Genomic DNA, 19304 nt, shown 5'->3' on the forward strand with positions numbered 1-19304 from the left:
CGCCTTTCACGTCGGGAGGATGTCCCAAGGCACTGGTAGGAGGAGAGCAGAGAAGGAGGACATTCGGCCTATCATGCCTGTGCCGGCTCTTTGGAAGAGCTACACAATCAGTCCCACTCCCCCGCTCTTTCCTCATACCCCTTTGAAGGGTATGGGGAAAGTTATTATGGAAGATTATTTGAAGGTTATTATGGAAGTAAAACAAAGGCACAACTTTCATAATTACACATAAGGACCATTAAAGCCAGTGTTTATTCCGATTTTTTTGTGGGTGGTGCGTGAGGCTCTATACTTTCTCTCGTAGCTCTGTGGTTAGAGCAATTGCCTCACAAGTGAGAGACCTGGATTCGATTCCCGGCAGGACAAAACGTTGGGCAAGTTTCCTTACCTCACAAACCTCTGTTTATCTAGCAGTAAATTAGGAACTCAGTTGTTAGTTGATTGGTGGATCGTTTTTCCGGGGGTAATAATTTCTTTAAAAAAATTGGTCACTCAATCCATGCCTGTTTGTGGGGCACTGCTGTGCGCAATTGGCTGCTGCATTTCACCCACAAAATATACAGTCAATTCATTTTACAGTATATTCTGTGAAGCGCTTTGAGAAGTCTCGAAGACATGATAAGGCGCCACTTCAAATGCAAGGCTTATTATAATTGATAAAATTTCTGAGATGAAAATTTAACAAAACAAAGGGTAAACTCAATGAAAATCAGATCTAGAAATTACCTCTGCCTCTGGTGATATCATCCGTAGACATGGGGTGCACTTATATGAATGGCACCCAACATTCTCTGCCTTTACCCGATTCCAGGACCCCCACTGTAATGAACGATTGCCTGTCAGACATCAAGTCCTGGATAAGTTCTAACTTTCTAGAACTCCTGCTTGGCTCCTATCAGCATTTTCGACCTTAGTTGCTGACTATGTTGACCTGCGTGGATGCTCACTCCATCTCACAGAGTCAGTACATAACCTCAATGACTTGTGCGACTCCATAATATCACCTGCTTCTGCTTTTACCTCTCACCCAGGAAGATCCTCATGCCCTCCTTCAACATGTCCAAACTGAATTATTCCAATGCATTGCTCTCTGGACTCCCAAGTTTCTCTGACACAAGTTGCAGAATTGCAGGCTCTGAACCCATCACTCCCTTCCCTACTATTTCTCCATCCTCCAGCAAATTGAATTCAAGATCCTTGAACTCCCTTTCAAATCCCTCTGTGGCCATGCCCCACTCTATCTCTGCAACTCTAACTGTGGAGTCCTGTAGCTCAGTGGTTAGAGCACTCGCTTTGCAAGCGAGAGACCTGAGTTCAATTCCAGGCAGGGCGAAACCTTGGGCAAGTTTCCTTAATCCACACGCCTAATAATAATCCCTTTAAAAACAAAAACAATAATAAATTGTTCATTTTCAATCGACGACTGTTTGTGGGACATTGCTGTGCGCAATTGGTTGCCGCGTTCGCCCACAAATATACAGTCAATTCACTTTACAGTATGTTCTGTGAAGCGCTTTGGGGCGTCCTCCCGACGTGAAAAGCGCTATATCAAATGCAAGGATTATTATTATTATTATTAACTGCTTTCTTTCCACTCACCTAGCACTCATCTGCTTCATGTCACTCACTCAATCGACTTCACTATTGGGGAAGTGAACTCCTAGTCATTCTGCCCCTGCTCTCTGGATCTCCATACCAGACTCACTCCACCTGGCTCCGTCCATCCCCTCTTTCAAATCTTGCTTCAAGACTTATATTTCCAACTGGTCACATATTTCTTTCCATTCCCCTCAGCTCCCTCAGCTCAGCTAAGTTTTCCAGTGTGAGCGTTTTGAGATGTCTTCCCAACATGAAACAAATATAAATGTTGTTGTTGAGCTGTGTAAATTAAATTAGGAGCAGGTGAAGGGCCATAGGAGAAGGTACCTGCTGAAAGGCAGGTGAATTCTGTAAGGCTACAGATTATGATTGTATATCTCTCAGGGCAAAATGATCACAGAGTAAATTAAATAATCCATAACTGAGCTAATATAATGTACAACAACAACTTGCATTTATACAGTGCCCTTCACGCAGATAGCGTCCTGGAGAACTTGCCAGTAACCGCACCATAGCACCATCTTCCCTGATTTGCAATTTCCAACACAATCTATCAACATGTAGTTTTACATTGCATATGTGACAAATTGATAGAAGTTTATGTATATCCTCCAAACTGGGTATTTACTTATCAAATTTTGGGGAAAGCACCGAGTAGCTGACCAGTGAGAGAGTGAAGCCTGTTGCTGTATAAGTTGTTGCTCTGTTGTACAATGGGTTCTTAGTGCCTGTTCACACAATGTACGATTTACAACATTTTGTGAATCCAGCAACTGTATACAATTCCCATCACCTTTGCACTTTTTTTCTCAGTCTTTTTTAGAAACACATAAAACTAATAATACTTTTTAACAAAACATTCATCACCTGCGGAATGGTTCAACCTAAGAAACTTTGAATGATGTTTACATTTTCCAGTGGAAGATGAAAAACAGGTCATTACAAATAAATTCAATGCAGTTGTGTCCTTCATAGTCTTAGGGGAGTGGTGCTAACCATTGAGGATACCCTAAGACTTCTGCCACCATTTGGCACAGCTCTATATTGGCTTCACATGAAAGTTTCAGCTTCCCAAGATTATTAGTGAGATCCAGATAGGAGAATCTGTAGTCTTACTTCAGCAGGTACTCTTTCCTGTGGAGTACCCTTCACCCGTAGACCTGTTTCCCCTTCCTTCAGGTACTGCAACACAATGATGTCAGGCAAAACTATTCCAACAACAACAATTTGCACTTGTATCGTGCCCTGCATGCAGAGTAGCGTCTCAGAGCGCTTAACAGTGGCGGAGGGGAGGTGACTGTAAGCACGGTTGAAAAGGAAGGTTTTCAGGCGGGACTTTTAAAAAAGGGGAGAGAGGGCGTAAGGTGGATGGATTGAGGGAGAGTGTTCCAGAGTTTCAAGAGGTAGTGGCTGAAAGCACGACCTCCAATGGTGGAGTGGAGGGCGTGAGGGACAAGCAGGAGGCCGATGCCAGTTGAGCGGAGTCGTCTGATGGTGGATTGGATAGTGAGGAGTTCAGAGAGGTAGGGAGGTGCCATGGAGTAAATGGATTTGAACACGAGTATGAAGATCTTGGAAGTCGATCCATTTGGTGATGGGGAGCCAGTGGAGCCTGGCCAGAACTGGTGAGATGTGGGTACGGAGTTTGGTCCGGGTAAGTATATGGGCAGCATGTTCTGAATGAGCTGAATTTTTTGAATAGTGGAGCTGGAAAGACCGGCAAGATGTGTGTTTGAATACACCAGGCAGAAGGTGACAAACACTTTATTAAGGTTTTCGGCTGCATTTGGGGTAAGATACGGTCGAATGCAGCAATATGGCGGAGGTGGAGGAAGGCGGTAGTTCAGTGAGTCTGAGGGAGAGCCCAGGAACTAATGAAACTCAAGTGAAACTAGTTACGGAAGCTACAGCACGCTGTGAGTCTACTGATTATTGCCTGTTCTCACCAAGCATGGAAATTGTGGACAGTGATGATCTTAAATGGCTACCAAATAACAATTAACTGACAGTCTCATTTTTTGGGGGGCATTGCAGTCAGACTATTGTTGGTTTAAGCCCAATGCCAGGACTTGAGGGATCTTGATAGAGTTTAATGAATTGCTGACTGAGGAACCAATGAGTCACTGCAAATGGCTTTGACTTCTCAACCCATCTTGGCACTAATGTAAAGAGTGACCTGTATAAATCATGAATATGACTTCCATTCACTTTTGCAAACACTGAAGCATTCTGGTATTGAGTGAATCTGTTGGTTTACTAAACCCCTCCCTCATAGCAATGGATGAATAAAGTAATATAATTTATGGCATCATAGGCTATTTTTTAAAAAAGCGTAATCCTGAAGATGCTTTTGCTCCCGTCAGTAAAATTTCCACATGAATAATGACTGCAAAAAATCAGAGTTTCAGCAGTACAATTGGCTGACAGCGGTTTCCAAGCACTTTGTTGGAAAAGCAGTTAATTGATGGTTGAAGCCAATTAAGTTGGGAAATCTACAACTTCCTCTGTCTCTGAGTCTTATCTAACATTGGAGTACAGTATTTAGTCATGGTCTGAAAAATTAAGTCTACGAACTGTGGGTAAAGTGGTGCAACTTTGGCAGAGTGATCAAAACTTCTGTATTGGCATGTGCTGCACATAGCTTCTTTTGAATTATCTGAGAAAGCGAGGAAGCTCAAGAGTAACAAGCGGAGGACTAGCAGGCGCAGACTGTCCTTTGTGGATTTGAGTGATCGTAGCAGTAAATTTATGGATTAATGATGGGAATAATGATGTTAATTCCATCTGAGTCCCCTGATGCACTCCCTCCCTCTCTATGTTCAAAGCCCGCCTCAAACGTAACTCTTTCATTGTGCTTTGGTCATATTTTCCCTCCCCATCCTCTTCAGCTCCTACTTTCCAGCTCGGGTGCCCAACCAGCAGTGTGAAGCACTTTGGGATGCCCTTCCAGTGTGAAAGATGCTGTATAAATATACCTTATATTGTATTCCCATCACAATTCAGTAAGCAGTGTTGACTGCCAAAATATAGGTGATATAAAATGTTAAGACTTTTTTCCAAAATATTCTACATGCATACACACAAAAATATTAAAATTTCATACAAAATGTGTTTCATATAAACATACAAAAGTATTAAAATCATGATTTTATAGTGCCCTCCATGTCCTAAAAGTGTTAAAATCTCTATCTATATATTATATATAGACATTTTAATACTTTTGTATGTTTCTTCAGTAAAAATAGCAAAATAAAGGACTGATCCACCAAAGCTTACTCAATGGCCTAATGCTTTATTATATTTGTTTTTTATTTCCTTCAGCCAACTTGCCCCCACTTTCTCGAACTCTCCCTAAATCCCTCCACCCACAGTCTCTCTCTCTCGGCTTTCAGAAGCCTTCCGAAAGCTTCTCTTTCACTGCCCCTGGTGACCGCTCTCCTATCCCCTTATCTTCCACCCTGCTCAGGTTCCACCACTCCATCTCTGTGAAGTGCCTTGAGACAATCCTGCATGAATGCCACCACATAGCACCAGTTGTTGTAATACACAAAACAAGAACAAACAGATCAACAATTTAAAAGTTAGTTAAAAAGAAGTATTTTCTCCCTTTATAAAATTAAATGGTATTTCCTGTACTTTCTTCAAGCCATTCCTGAGATATCAGACTGTGAGCTCTGACACTTTAACTAGTTGTTGGGAATGTAAGAGTTCTCTGAGTTTTCTTAATGTGTGTGCTGAACAGAATAATTTTTGCTCATTGCAGCTCTGTGACATGTGGACTTGTGAGCAATAGCTTCTGTGATACTTCTGGACTGTAGAAAGAAATTTAAAAAAACTCGGAAATTTGTTAATGTGAAATCTGTTGCTGCATATAGGGCAACACTTTATATCAATGGTATTCAATGTCAGCGTCATTCCTTGAGTTTCATTCATAGTGCAGATGGCAGCGTAACATTAAAACGTTACTTGACCATAAGTTACACTTTCAACTCTAGAGCTGTAGCCAATGAACACTAAAATGCATTACTAATCGTTTCAGGCAGGGCGAAACCTTGGGTAAGTTTCCTTACTCCACACGCCTAATAATAATCCCTCCAAAAAACAAAACAATAATAAATTGGTCATTTTCAATCCAAGACTGTTTGTGGGACACTGCTGTACACAATTGGCTGCCGCATTTCGCCCACAAATATACAGTCAATTCACTTTACAGCATATTCTGTGAAGCACTTTGAGACATCTAGAAGACATGAAAAGCGCTATATCAAATGCAAGGATTATTATTATTAATTTCTGGAGCTGAAAGGTCTCCTGTCAAAGGATATAAAGAGTCACAGATAGAATTAATTCAGGAAGACATAGCTAAGTCCCCAGTGGACATTGCCCACAAATTACAAAACAGCCTTGTGCTGACATCTAATTAATCAATAGATTGCTTACTATAACTGTACTGGGAGAATGCTTTTTGGTCCATGTGACTTAAGGAGTTCTAACATTGGTCATTTTGTACTACAGTTTGGGGCACAAACTGTGGGACAATCATCATTTAACAGCATGAAAAAGGGAATTTATGTGTATATTTCAAAGATCTGTCTTCAGTTATGTTCTTCACTAAAGATTCCATGGTTTGAAGGTTTTGGGCATTGAGATTTCAGGCTGTGATTCTGGGATGCGAGTTTCAGGGGTGTAGTACTTTAGGTAGTGTAGTACTTTCGCCCACAAACTATACAGTCAATTCACTTTATAGTGTATTCTGTGAAGCGCTTCGAGACATCTTGAACCATAATAAGGCATTATATCAAATGCAAGGATTATTATATTATTATTACTGTAAGAAGTGGTGGGACAAGGGGTTGATTTCCCATTCTGCTTGGATCCCAGTCTTACAGGATTGCTGGAGAGTGGGCAAGGGCAACAATGCAGAACTAGGTTAACTGATAAGTGGAGTGAAATCTACGATGGAGGTAATTCTATGTAGCCTGTGTAAGAAGAAGCTTGATGATCCAAATGATCGTTTGTCAGTTTATCCCACTTATGTTCTTAAGCAGTAGACAAAACTTCTGTGTTTTCTGATATTGGATCCTAAACTAAGGAATATTATTTATTTATAGCGCTGTAATATTAATGCTGATCATTTTTTATTGCTCTACCGCAGGAAAAACTTATAAAGGTTTCCACAGAGCTTGACAATAGCCTCCGCAGAATTAAGTTTCTAGAGGAAAAATTGCAAGAATTACAACTGTTATCGGCTGAAATGAGCAAACAGTTAGGGGAAACCCACGGAATGGTTAAAAAACTAAAGTAAGTCTGCATGTTTATCTGATTCAGTGCATGATTTTATGTTATGGTTGTAATAATGTTTTGGTTTCCCACTGTCCAGGAAGGAAATGCTGAGAAATATATCAATGAAATTTAGAATATGGTACTACATCTGACATACTGTATAATGAGTACTGCCTCAACATTTTCTATTGCTGTAAGAGAATTTTGCATTTAATTTCTGGGAACTTGTAACTTAAATTTGCAGACAGAAGCGTGCATAAAGTAACAGTTGCATTTTTTTTCTTTTCATACTTACCAAGTGAAGAATGGGATCGTGTGAAAGCTTTTTTCCTTTTTCCATTTTACAGCTTGTTGTTGAAAGGGCATAATGTAACTCAGTCATTTAATGCACAACAATCATTTGTTCTCAGGGTTTCACTCAGGATTCCTATATAAATGCACTGTTCAGTGACTTGAAATTTAAGACTTCTTTATGGAAAAGAACCTAGTCTTGAACAGCAATATTTACTAAAACAGCTGGCTTTGGATGCTTTGAATCATCCTAGGAGTTCATCCAGGGCTAATGTGAGCTAACCCTGAGAAATTAAACTGCTATCTAAATCTTGCTGTAAGGTTTATGTGAGCTTTCTGCTTAACTAGATAAAGGATAGTAGTGCTTGAAAATGGGACACCAGACTGCCATTTCAGGCAGTTAGTACAGTACCAGCAGGTAAATTATAGCATAGTCTACAACAACTTGCATTTATTTAGCGCCCTTCACACGGGCTAGCATCCAGAGCACTTGACAGTGGCTGAGTCTGACCATTCTATAGCAGAGAAAGCTCACTCACTGGAAGCTTTTAATGTATTGAGATCAGTAATCTGTCATTTTCTTTATTAATTTATGATAAATGTCTGTTAGTGAACAGGACTTGAATCGGATGTTTACCTCATGTATGTTTTATTTTGTATTTTTTTTAATTTTGACTGGTTTTCCTCAACTGAAAACAATTGCAAAATATAAAATCATCAGAAAGTGTAAATACAATACAAAATTACATTTGTAAAGCGCCTTTCGTGTTGGGGGGACGTCCCAAGGCGCTGAACAGTTAGGGATTAGGATCCGAGCGGTGGGGAGTGGGGTTTGGGGAGGGTGGAGCCAAAGGCACTGTGGAAGAGGAGGATTTTGAGGTGTGCCTTGAAGGAGGCAAGGGAGGGAATTTGGAATGTAGGCAAAGGGAATGGAGTCCCAGAGGGTCGGGGCAGAGAGGCTGAAAGCCCGACCACCAATGGGCGGGGGAAATGGAGCCGGCCGGAGCCTGCTGAGTGGAGAGAACGGACAGGTTGATAAGGGGTTAGCAGGTCGGAGATGTGGGAAGGGGCAAAGCCATGGAGGGCCTTGAAGGTGAGGACGAGAATTTTGAACTTGCTCCTCTGAGGTATGGGAAGCCAGTGGAGCCAGGCGAGGGTGGGTGTGATGGGGTTACAGAGCTTGGTGCGGGAGAGGAATGAGCTGCAGAGTTCTGGGTGATCTGCAGTTTGTGGAGAGAAGTGTTGGGAAGGCCGACAAGCAGGGCATTGGCATAGTCGAGGCAAAAGAGTATATTTACATTTTTTTATTGTTCAGATCTTACTGACGTAATATTGCAATAAATATCTTGACATATTTTGAAGAATTGCATTTCTTATTGCAAATTTGTGACAACCATTTCTAAATTTAATTTTGTGGTAATGTGTCCCTCCTTTTAAGACGAAGGCTTGAGACAACTGAATTCAAGTTCATGAATGCTCAAAGCACCATCAGAAATTTGGAGAAAGAATTTGCACATACTAAAAAGAGGCAGAAGATTATAAATGAAGAATATCATAAACTGATGCTTCAAAGGAATGAGACACTCAAAGCAATGAAAGTAAGTGCAAATCAAACATTTATGATATTTATTAATAGTTTATACTGTTCATGCTTCTCTAATACTGTTGTGGTCTGAGATCATTGTGGATGCTTTACATTTCGATCACTTCTTATGTAACTTATGTAGATGTAGCTTCTCACCTACTTTCTCTGCACTCCCAAAAGGTTATCTTATGTAACCGCACTGTGCTTATTTGAGAAGGTGGTTTGCTGAAACACTGAATGTCTGCATGGATGATTCATGATTGGTCTACAATGAGAAATGCTTCACCAGTGCCTAAATTTCATGACGATTTTTCTGATCTGTCCAAGAAAGCAACTAAAAACAAGATCAAATTGCATTGTACCTGGCGTATTTCACATCGGGATGACGTCCCAAGGGGCTGGACAATGAAGTGTTTGTGCCTGAGCTGCGGGTTGGGATCAGAGAGGGGTGGAGGGCAAGGAGGTCGGATGAGGGAAGATGACTGAAGGCACGGTCGAAAACTATTGGAAGGTTGTATCAATCGCTGAGGTATAAAATTGGGCATCCCATTGTAGTCATCAAGCTTCCATAATGGTGAATATTATTATGTCAGATTGGTGAATTGAAGAGATCTAATATAATAAATTTGCTTTCAATATAAACAGTACTGCCTGAATATCAAAAATCAGAATAGTTTGATACACTTGGGCAGAATTGTGAATCAAGCTTTAAAGGGTTAAAAATATCATTCTTTAGTAAAGTAAGGAGTGGTGTATTCTTTCTGGACAGTGGCTGTGCCTATGGATACAAATAAGCAGTAAACAGGGCTCACTATAGATTAAACTGTGCTTGAGGAATAAATATCTTAATTTGCATCAGTTGAAAATCTCTGTTGCCTTATGGCATTTAGCTGTGGTGAGTGCCCTCCACAAACCTGATAATGCCAGTGTCAGTGAGCCATGTGAGTTGTCTCCACAGGCTGTAAATTGGATCCCCTCAGTGACCAGTTAATGTTTTATATTTCCAAACCATGTTTCACTTTTTCACAGCAACTAGGATTTGGAGAAACATAAAAATTTTAAAAAGATTTTTTTTAGCCATCATGTCGTGTCAATTTTTTATAGTTAAAAAGGGTTTATTTAAATCGGAAAGCCTGCTAGTATCAAACTCTGAATCTGAAAGATTACTAACAGCCACAGCTACTTGCTTGATGAGAGACTCACATTGCTTATCTAATGTGGAAACTCCATGTGGTATATAGTTTCATTAAACGGTGATCAAGAATACATTAGTTCAAAAGATGAAGAGGCAGTGGAGCTCAATCCGCCAGATATTTCTGTGCAACAACTTTAAATGGGTTATTGAAGTGCAAAAGATTCGAGAGTCAACAATTCTACAGTTGGAGAATACAAACGCCGGAATCCTGTACTTATAAAGAGTGTTATTCGCTTTTTATGTAAATGGATATATAACTGATTAAAGTACAACAATCCTGACATTGCACATTAAGTGCATCTTGAATATGAACTCAGTTACATTATGGGCAACCTAGACCAAATCTCTGAATAGAAGAGGGTATTTTTGTTCAGACTCTTTTATTAAGTGTTTAAAAAATGTGGTGCAGTTCCTACCCCCCTTCCCCACACACACACATCTTGTGCAATGGCAATAAAACAAAAACTAAATTGACATTTCTGATGTTATGTTGTCAGATCTTCAGATCAGACAAATATAACTTCTATTTTTTGTGGTATCAGAATCCTATATTGGCATTAGTCAGATTTAGGAAACTGAGTAGCTGAAATTTCCTCAGGATGGTAAAACAGGTAAAAGCCTATTTAATGGTATTTAGTGATCTCCTGCTAATGCCATTTTCATAATACCAGAAACTTAGAGATTACGTTTTACTCCATACACATTCAATATTGCACACTTCACACATTTCAATTACAATTGAATTGAAATACAGATTGTTTACCTATCTTTGAAGTGCAGGATTTACGTAATGAATAAACTAAATAAAAGAAATTTGGGAGAGAAACAAGTATGGGACAGACTAAAGATTTACTTCTAATGGGAAGTTCAATATTATTGGAATCTCTTGTTAGTGAAACTTATTTTGCAACAAACAGTTTTGAAATAAGTCAATTTTATTCCATTTCCTTCTACTGAAAGCCAAAGTGAATACATAGGCATACTTTATCATATTTACTTTCTGTTGTGATTTTTTAAATACTATTTGGAAGATGAACCCTATGGGCTTTGTCTTTTGTTTGCAGATTAGCATTGACGTATTGGTGATAGGTTAAATGAAGGTGACTGTGAAGATATGTGCAGGACTGTATGTTCCAACATAGTATTTTAGCAACATTGCATAATCAAGCCTAGGTACAAATGAAAGGGTTTTGACATCAATGGAAATGATATTTTTAGCGCCAATGCTTTGGATAGATTCTGGTTTGCTCATTGAATTATCACATTGATAATTGTATAAGTAATTGTGTGCAAAGCCTTGCAAAGATGATTATTCCATATGGTATTATATGGATCAAGTTTTGAATCCCCTAATGTATGTGCCATTTTGGCACATTTTCAAGTTGCTGCTGCTGCAATTTGGCACCAGACTGCAGTGAAAGAATGAATGGTCACATAGTGTGTTGTAAGTTAAACTTGAACAGTAACCTCTACAGTGAATTTGTCCATTTCTTCATCATAATCCATGCTAATTGAGGCACAAGGATTGCATGTTGGTTTGGTTTTTGATGTTTGAAAGTGCAAATAGGATAATAGCTCCACGTTAAGTTTAATCAAAGAAATATTAGAATACTATTGCAGAACTTATATAGTTCATTCACTTTTCTATGGATCTCCAGTCTCTTAGCAGTGAAAACACTAAAATCATGAACTGAAGTTAGTAACTATCTATTTTTTTGGATATCATCATGACATGTTATAATAATCCTTGTTTTGATACAGCGTCTTTCACTTTGGAAGGACATCTCAAAGCACCAGGAGAGACATTGTGAATTTGAGAGGTCATGTTGTAATTCTTTTTGTTTCAACTATCATAGAGAGTGGGCTCCCTTACATGTCATGTGTGTTTTGCATTATTTGTAAACAATGTATATTATGCACCAAGTGTTAAAACACCAAGGGATTTACAGACATCCTTAATTGTATTATTAAACAATGCAAATTATAGATTAATTATGTAATTAAAAACTGTCTTTTAATTAGTAGTTAATTACACAATAAAGGGCACCAGTAGTACATTTCCTATAAATGTTTTTACACATGATGCATAATCCACACGTGTTAGCACATGGTTTATATTTACATGATTGCATAATTGACTCATTGTTCATGTAACTAATTGCATGTTTCATAATCCAGTTACATGGCGACATTTGCGTTAGTCAGCTCAGCATGAATCCACTTGTGGGGTAGTTCTGTAAAGCAGTTGTGTGGTCATTCAAGTTGAGAGAAACTATGCTTCCTAGTGTTGTATATATTCTGCTTAATGTACCAGTTGTACTAAAACTGCAGCTTGTGCTAAGTAAACTTTATGCAAAGTCTGAAAAGTTCTTTGGCAAGTGGTGGATCATCCTTAATATGCTTAATATTAGTGAAATAAGTCTTGTCTGTTTACTAACATTAAAAACTAACTGGCATTTGGATACTGGTTAAAATAGTGTGTTTGTGCAGAGCTCTGTATTACTTTAACTTAGCTTTGAAGACTTGACAAAGCTGACATTGTAATTCGTAGTAGCCTCCTCAATCCTACTATAAACAAGCATATTGTATAACCTGCCTCTAGTGGACTTGAAACATCAGTTAAAGAAATAAAAGCACAAAGCTAAAGTCTCACTATCCATACAGCTCCTCCTTGAATTTCAGTGGTTTAAATTACAAATGTGCTGTTATAACAATATATTGTTTTTTATTAAGAGATTCAAAATAAACAAGGTGAAGGGAGAATGACATTCCATTACTTTTTTAGATTGATTATTTTCCCATTCTTTTCAGTAGTCTGAAAGCACATGGAGTTAACTGGGTTTCCATACTTATCACGTGTCTGATAAGTATGGAAACCCATCAACATAGAGTATCTAGAGCAGACAAAGATTTATGTATGCCACCTGTACATGGAAATTCCTGTATCTGGAACGGATTATGTAAACTCTCCCTGGAGCGACGTAGGGTACTTACCTAATTCAGGAGAGTATTAGGCACAGGTTGGCAAGAGCCAATGCTTGGGGATCCCAGCGTGTCTATTGGGGCAATGCTGGAGTTTAACCAGCTAAAACTCCAAAGCTTGCCATTGAAAATAGTGTCTGGTAAACGTTCCTGCTACTTTTTCAGGTTTGTCCACCTTACCCACTATGGAACTGGATGGGAAGAATCCCTGTCCCCAGTGACTTCCCTGTCCGCACTGACTTGTCTGCCCCTCCAAGTCCTCCCAATGAGCCAGTGGCCTGGAGTACTGTAGATCTGCCTGGCTCAGGAACTGGACTGCTGAGCCCACCAGAGAAGGTTGACTGGATTCTGACACTCTGTTGGCAAGCATGTCACCTTGGAGACAGTTCAGCTCTAATGAAACCCCAGGCAGATAGTTATCAAAAGTGCAAAGATTATTATTATTTGGTGATTTGAATCTGACGAGTGCAGATTTCAGGTGAATGGAAGGTACCAGTTATTCTCTGAAAAGCACAGCTCAGCATTAAATGTGTGAGAGGAATGCCATCATCTTCCTGGCACAGCTCAGACACACATCCCTACTATTGAGCGATGGTTCCAACAATTAGAGGCGCGGAGCTTGAACAGAAAGTTGTTTCCCCCTCTGCATACCAATCAAGGTTCATGAACCCAGACTCACGGTAACGCCTTCCAGCAGCTGTCGTCCCAAACCTCAGAGTTTGTTCATCAGTTATTCGATGGAATATTGACCTAGCCAGGTCTCACAGGTCCTTATATCCATAGACTGTAAAGTATTCTTTCACAGCTCATTGACTTTATCCATTGATTGGATGAGCGATACGGACTAGGAAGGAGCAGGTTTGATCCCTGTTCAGAGTTAACTGATTTTAGTTGGGGGTGGATTGGCTTCAACATCTCAGGCTTAGAATACTAAAAATCACCAAGTGTTTTCCAGCTTCCGATTGCAATCCAATGATCCCTGCTTGCAGGTGTATGAGGGTTGACTTTGGGCGAGCACAAGATTAGACTGGGCTATAATTTCTCTTTACAGACAAATAACCTTCTCATATAACCTTCTGATATTCACTGTCAGGGCTCACATATGAATAATGATTGGTTCCTTGAGTGAAATGCTATATGGAGCCCAGCACCATCACAGGATAAAAATGGGAAGTTGCTATGAATGCTTGGCTGCCACAAGTCAGTTATCGTATGGTAGCTTTTCTGACATCTCCTACTTAAAACCCTCAAACAGATGGAATAGAACCTTAGAGTAAGGGAAAGGAGTCAAATGCCTTCAAGAGAAGAGGTAGTTGTGTACTACTGTCAAGATCTGGTCAAGATTGCCAGACCCACGCAGGCTTTTATTTGCAGAAATAAGAACACGCAACTCCAATCTGCCTTGACTTATTGTGATGGACCTGCCTATCCCTACAGACAGTCCAATCAATCCGAGGAGAAACCCACCCACCTACCCCGTCAAACACCTGAAAGGATTTTTGTTTAAAAATTATTTTCTTTTGAAAGCCTAAAGTGAACTCAATTTTGCAATTCTCTTGCAGGCATGAAAAAAGCACTTTTTCATATTTTAAACTTTTTGAGAAAATAGGCTTTACTGAACTACCAGAACAATATAAAAGCTTTTCCTGGTAATAAATAAGAGAGCCAAGTGTAATCATTGACAGCATTGCCTGCAGTACCACTTGACCCATTAACTTGTCTGTACTTTGGTGAGAAACAGATGAAAAGGGTATTCCAAAGGATAAATGTCAAAAATAAAACTGTTAATTCTCTTTGTTTCATTTGAAATCATTTGCAAAATTATAGTGTATATTCTAAGGCAAAAATGATTGAGCATTTCATCGGAATGTACAGGATGGGGGAGAGAAAGCATTGCTATCCACCTAGCTGGTCCCAAAACAATATAAAAATAACTTAATTATTCTTGTCTCTCATATCCCAGTTGACTTCTTTACTAATTATTGATAACTATCCAAAATGTTGGAACCAAAAATTAACAAAGTAGCTGGAACACCAGAGATGTCTCAATAATTTGTAATTTTTCTTCTATATAAAAATGCTTTTAAATAATATTCAGGTGCATGTTATTAATATTCACGTTTCTTTAGGGGTAAACATTAAGTAGACTTTGTTTAACTTTCATCATTTGTAATCAAGATATGGGTTGACCCTGTTATTATTGGGTCCGTGAACCCCAGACCCTGTGTTCCAACAAGGTTAGTTCATAATCGCTACAGGTCAGCACTTCCGGTTTGTCATGTCATCGATGACGGCAGTCGACATGCACAGGAAGAACTGCTGATGTGACTTCCTACGTACTTTAGCTGAACACCAAATGTAGGAAGCTACAAAGCCGACCTATCAAAGCCAAAGTGTCTTGTACTTCAAGTATACCATAGATTAGTGTGTATATGTAATTTGTTATATACATTGTGTCCTGTTACATATTAACATGACATGTAGAACTTGAAATTCTTTGTTAACATTTGTAGTTAATGACAGAATTTAGAGACTAAAACCACTGTAAAATCCTAATGAATTTGAGTAACTTTTTTGTGATACTGTATAAAAGAATCTACATTATCATTGTAAAAAATACACTTAATTGAACCTCATTCACAGCTGAGGTTCATACCACTGTTAGTTTATTTTGTACCTTCCATCAATTTAGACTTCTTTAGGACCAATGCTGTTTTACAGTTCCATTGTGTTGGGATAAAGGAGTGCTGTGGCTCAGTGGTTAGAGCATTCGCCTTGCTAGCGAGAGACCTGGGTTTGATTCCTGGTAGAGTGAAACCTTGGGCAAGATTTCTTACTCCACATGCTTAATAATAATCCCTCAAGAAAAAAATACGACTGTTTGTGGACACTGGTGTGCGCAATTGGCTGCCGTGTTTCGCCCACAAAATATACAGTCAATTCAATTTACAGTATATTCTGTGAAGCGCTTTGAGGCGTCTAGAAGACGTGAAAAGTGCTATATCAAACGCAAGGATTATTATTGTTATAACCTTAAATATTATTTTTCTCTCAAGAAGTTAGAAGGGTCTAACATGGTGGATAGCAGATAATGTTCAAGTGAAAATTTCTTATATTTAAGCTATTGCTGCCTTCAGCCATAAATATCTGTCTCTTAAGTTCTGTGTGCAGTGAAATCAGATCTTCCTCTGCATTTAGCATAGAGAGATTTTCTGCCCCCACTCAATTTACCAGCCTTGAGAAGGCTTTGCCATGTAGGAGTTGCACCTTACATTCCATGCTACTATTAATAACATTGTTTCTCTTCACAAATAATTAAATTTGTGACATACACAAGATACCAATTCACATTTACTTGACATTGTGGTCATTTTGGGGGCATGTTTACATCTCTGTATTTGTGCAGTATCTACACACTTGATTTAACCTTGTAAGTGAAGCAGCTACTCTTAGATCTTGTTAATTTGCCAATAATTTAAAATCTTTACAAGGGGCTCAAGTTTAAGTTTAATGCCTCTTCTAATAAAAAGAGACTATGATATATTCCTTGAATTATATTTATGCATGCAATTTCTCTCTTTCTGCTAATAATATTTTTCGATACTTTTCACTAATGACATTTCTTTAAGAGATCATATAGTCTGATCCAATGTGTAATAAAGTTTTATTGACTTAATAAACTATTTTTCAAACTATCGTGTACAATTGAAAGATACTATGTGGGAGATTAACAGTGCTGGTCATGTTCTCATGACTAAATATGTGGCCTAAAGCAGATGTAGCTGGTTAGCATGGCATTGGAAGGTAACAGAACATGCCTAAATTTAAATTATATGCTGGTGATATGGCGGGATGAATCGCTCTGTCGTCAGTCTTTGGTAGCTCCTTCCTCTTTTGCGGTCGTAAGGCAAAGTAACCTCAAAAAACTTCCTAAGCATGCTGTCAAAGAGCCCATGATGGCCTGCAAGATGCTCAACGTGATGGGCTGTGATTGTTTGTGACACGTTCTGTTTGCTGACTATTTCTAAGGACGATGTAATGTCCACTAGAATATCAGAGCATAACTGAGACAGCACCAAAAAAAAGCTCCAAACCAACATTGCATCTTTCATCGTTCAGGCCCCGAAGTTTGGATTCTACTTTTTCACAAAGAGATCGAAACTATTTTGTTCAGAATCATAAATTTTGACAGACATTTTGCAAAGTTGCTTTTTTCACATGGTGCACTCCTATCATGATACTGACAAAGATTTACATTGTAAAATCTTCAGCGCTTACTGAGGTATGCCAGAGTCATCGGTTTATCACTGGAAGTATTTGTAATGGAAATTGCTGTGGAATTAATTATATTACAGTATAAATATGTTATGTTGCAGAGCAGATTTTTGTTCCATTTTGTTGTCCAGCTAGTGAGATTTTTATATCTGAGTGGATCTAAGGTCCATAGGTTTTGGTCATGCCCATATAGAATTCATTCCTCAGTAGTTGACTAAATTGGTGAATTTTAACACTACAGGATGCTCCAAGTTTCAGAGGAAGTTGGAATATTCAGTCAATACAGCTGCATATAACCAAATACACAATACAAACACACAAACCATTTGCTGAATTCAGTCTTAACTTTGAAGGCAGTTTTCTGTAATTTTTAAAATCGGCTTAAAAATTAAGGCTGCATTTAAGAATTTGCCCAACACTGGACAGTCTGAACTGCTACGTGAATAGAAAAAAAATCTAGATCTTGGTGGAATTTCTCCCCATTAAATGGGAAGCAGTTCAGCTTATCACAACCTGGCATGATTGGGCCCTCTGACTGCCTAGTTAGTGAGATTTACGAGCTCCAGTCACCAAACAATGACACTAAGGGGAGGAGCTACTCAAGGCTGGAGCAGTCAGTCAACCCGACCAATAACTAGGAAATTAGTGGAATCTGGCCATGCTCTGTTGCCTTCTGAAGCCATGCTCACTGTCAAAATCTCCTTTACCCTGCGTAATGTGTCGCCAAACAGACCAGTTTATCAATCTCCTGCACAGTAACGCTGAACAATATAAGCTGGTTTGCAACACACAAGTCATGAGGTCAAATGTATCTTCATTTACTTTACAACCACAATAATGATCTTTAAGGGCACAGTTTCAGCCATTTTAATGAGTGAAAGATGTATAAACATAACTACTATAAAATAGATAAAACTTGCATGTGTAAATATCTATCAAGAGCTCTGGGATGCTACTCTCCCTGAGGGGCACTATATAAATGCAAGTTGTTGTTGTTAAATATTGTATAAATAATAATGTATTGATATACTCCATAGAGACCTTCCTCCACTTGTAGCCGATTCATCTCTGTATCTTTAACAGGTATCAGCTCAGTTACAATGCCACAGTTGAACATGGCCATCAACCCCCTGCTTGTTGGGGGAAGTTCCACTATTTGGGGCATTAGATTGAGCCACAGACATATTTATGGGAAAGGAAATTCAGTAAAACTCGCATAAGTCATATCAGTCAGGACCATAACATCCAATATGACTTGGCTTTTGAGTTGCAGGCAAATTATATAAGTCGTAGAAATCCGATTTAATTAATAATCTAATGTATAATTCACTGCAACCAGTAAGTGCACATGGTGATGGGTCAAGACTACGTTCCCTAACCTTTTGATGCTTCTTGACCCATCAGCCGATGCGCAAGCGTTGGAATTGCATTGAATCACAGGAAATAACGCATGAATCGCCGTATCAAAATTAAGCTTCCTGTGATTTGATGTAGCTGGCCAGTAAGTGTGCATGTGTCAAAGGGTTAGGACATAATTTCCCGTGATCCAAAATAGTCGGTAAGTGCGGGAGTAATGGAGGGTAAGAGAGGCGGCGTCAAGTAGTGCAAGAAAAATCTGAAGGTTTTTGATAGGAAACTGAAACTCAGGTGAATTTACAATTTAGGTAATTGTATGATTTATAAAAATGAGACTTGTGTGAGTTTTACTGCAGTTCCAATCACCAGGGGCAGCTGAATTGGGGGGAATAGAATTTTGGCAAAGTGAAGTGGGTTTCATGAGGAAAGCAGACACGTGCAGAATCAATATGTTGGTCATCCAAGGGATGCTGAGGGGCAATCAAAGTTGTGCCACAAATGCAGCACAAGGCATAGTAGGGTGACGACAGTAGCACCACAATGTAGCTTCCACGCCCATGTGAATCCAAATATCTTGAAAGAAAATCTTGGCCTTTGCACGAGTGCTGATTATTCATTATGTTGCCTGAAACAAAAAGGCCACCAAATAATTGTTCAGGCATTTTAATGAAAATAATAATTCTTGCATTTGCTATAGCCCCTTCACATTGTCGAGACATCTCAAAGTGCTTCACAGGA

At 39.1% G+C, this 19304-nt stretch overlaps 1 protein-coding gene across 1 annotated transcript in view; it reads left to right on the plus strand.

Moving 5' to 3' along the window:
• Window positions 1–19304, plus strand: part of LOC103175158 (nuclear matrix constituent protein 1) — a 105495-nt gene that overhangs the window by 24763 nt on the left and 61428 nt on the right. Inside the window, exons 10-13 of the mRNA XM_007887969.2 lie at window positions 6755–6900; window positions 8612–8771; window positions 11018–11029; window positions 13101–13297. Coding sequence (XP_007886160.2) covers window positions 6755–6900; window positions 8612–8771; window positions 11018–11029; window positions 13101–13297 — 515 coding nt within the window. The remainder of the gene's footprint in view (window positions 1–6754; window positions 6901–8611; window positions 8772–11017; window positions 11030–13100; window positions 13298–19304) is intronic.

The sequence above is a fragment of the Callorhinchus milii genome, unplaced genomic scaffold, assembly GCF_018977255.1.
Source record: "Callorhinchus milii isolate IMCB2004 unplaced genomic scaffold, IMCB_Cmil_1.0 Scaffold2, whole genome shotgun sequence".
In the NCBI taxonomy this organism is placed as follows: Eukaryota; Metazoa; Chordata; class Chondrichthyes; order Chimaeriformes; family Callorhinchidae; genus Callorhinchus; species Callorhinchus milii.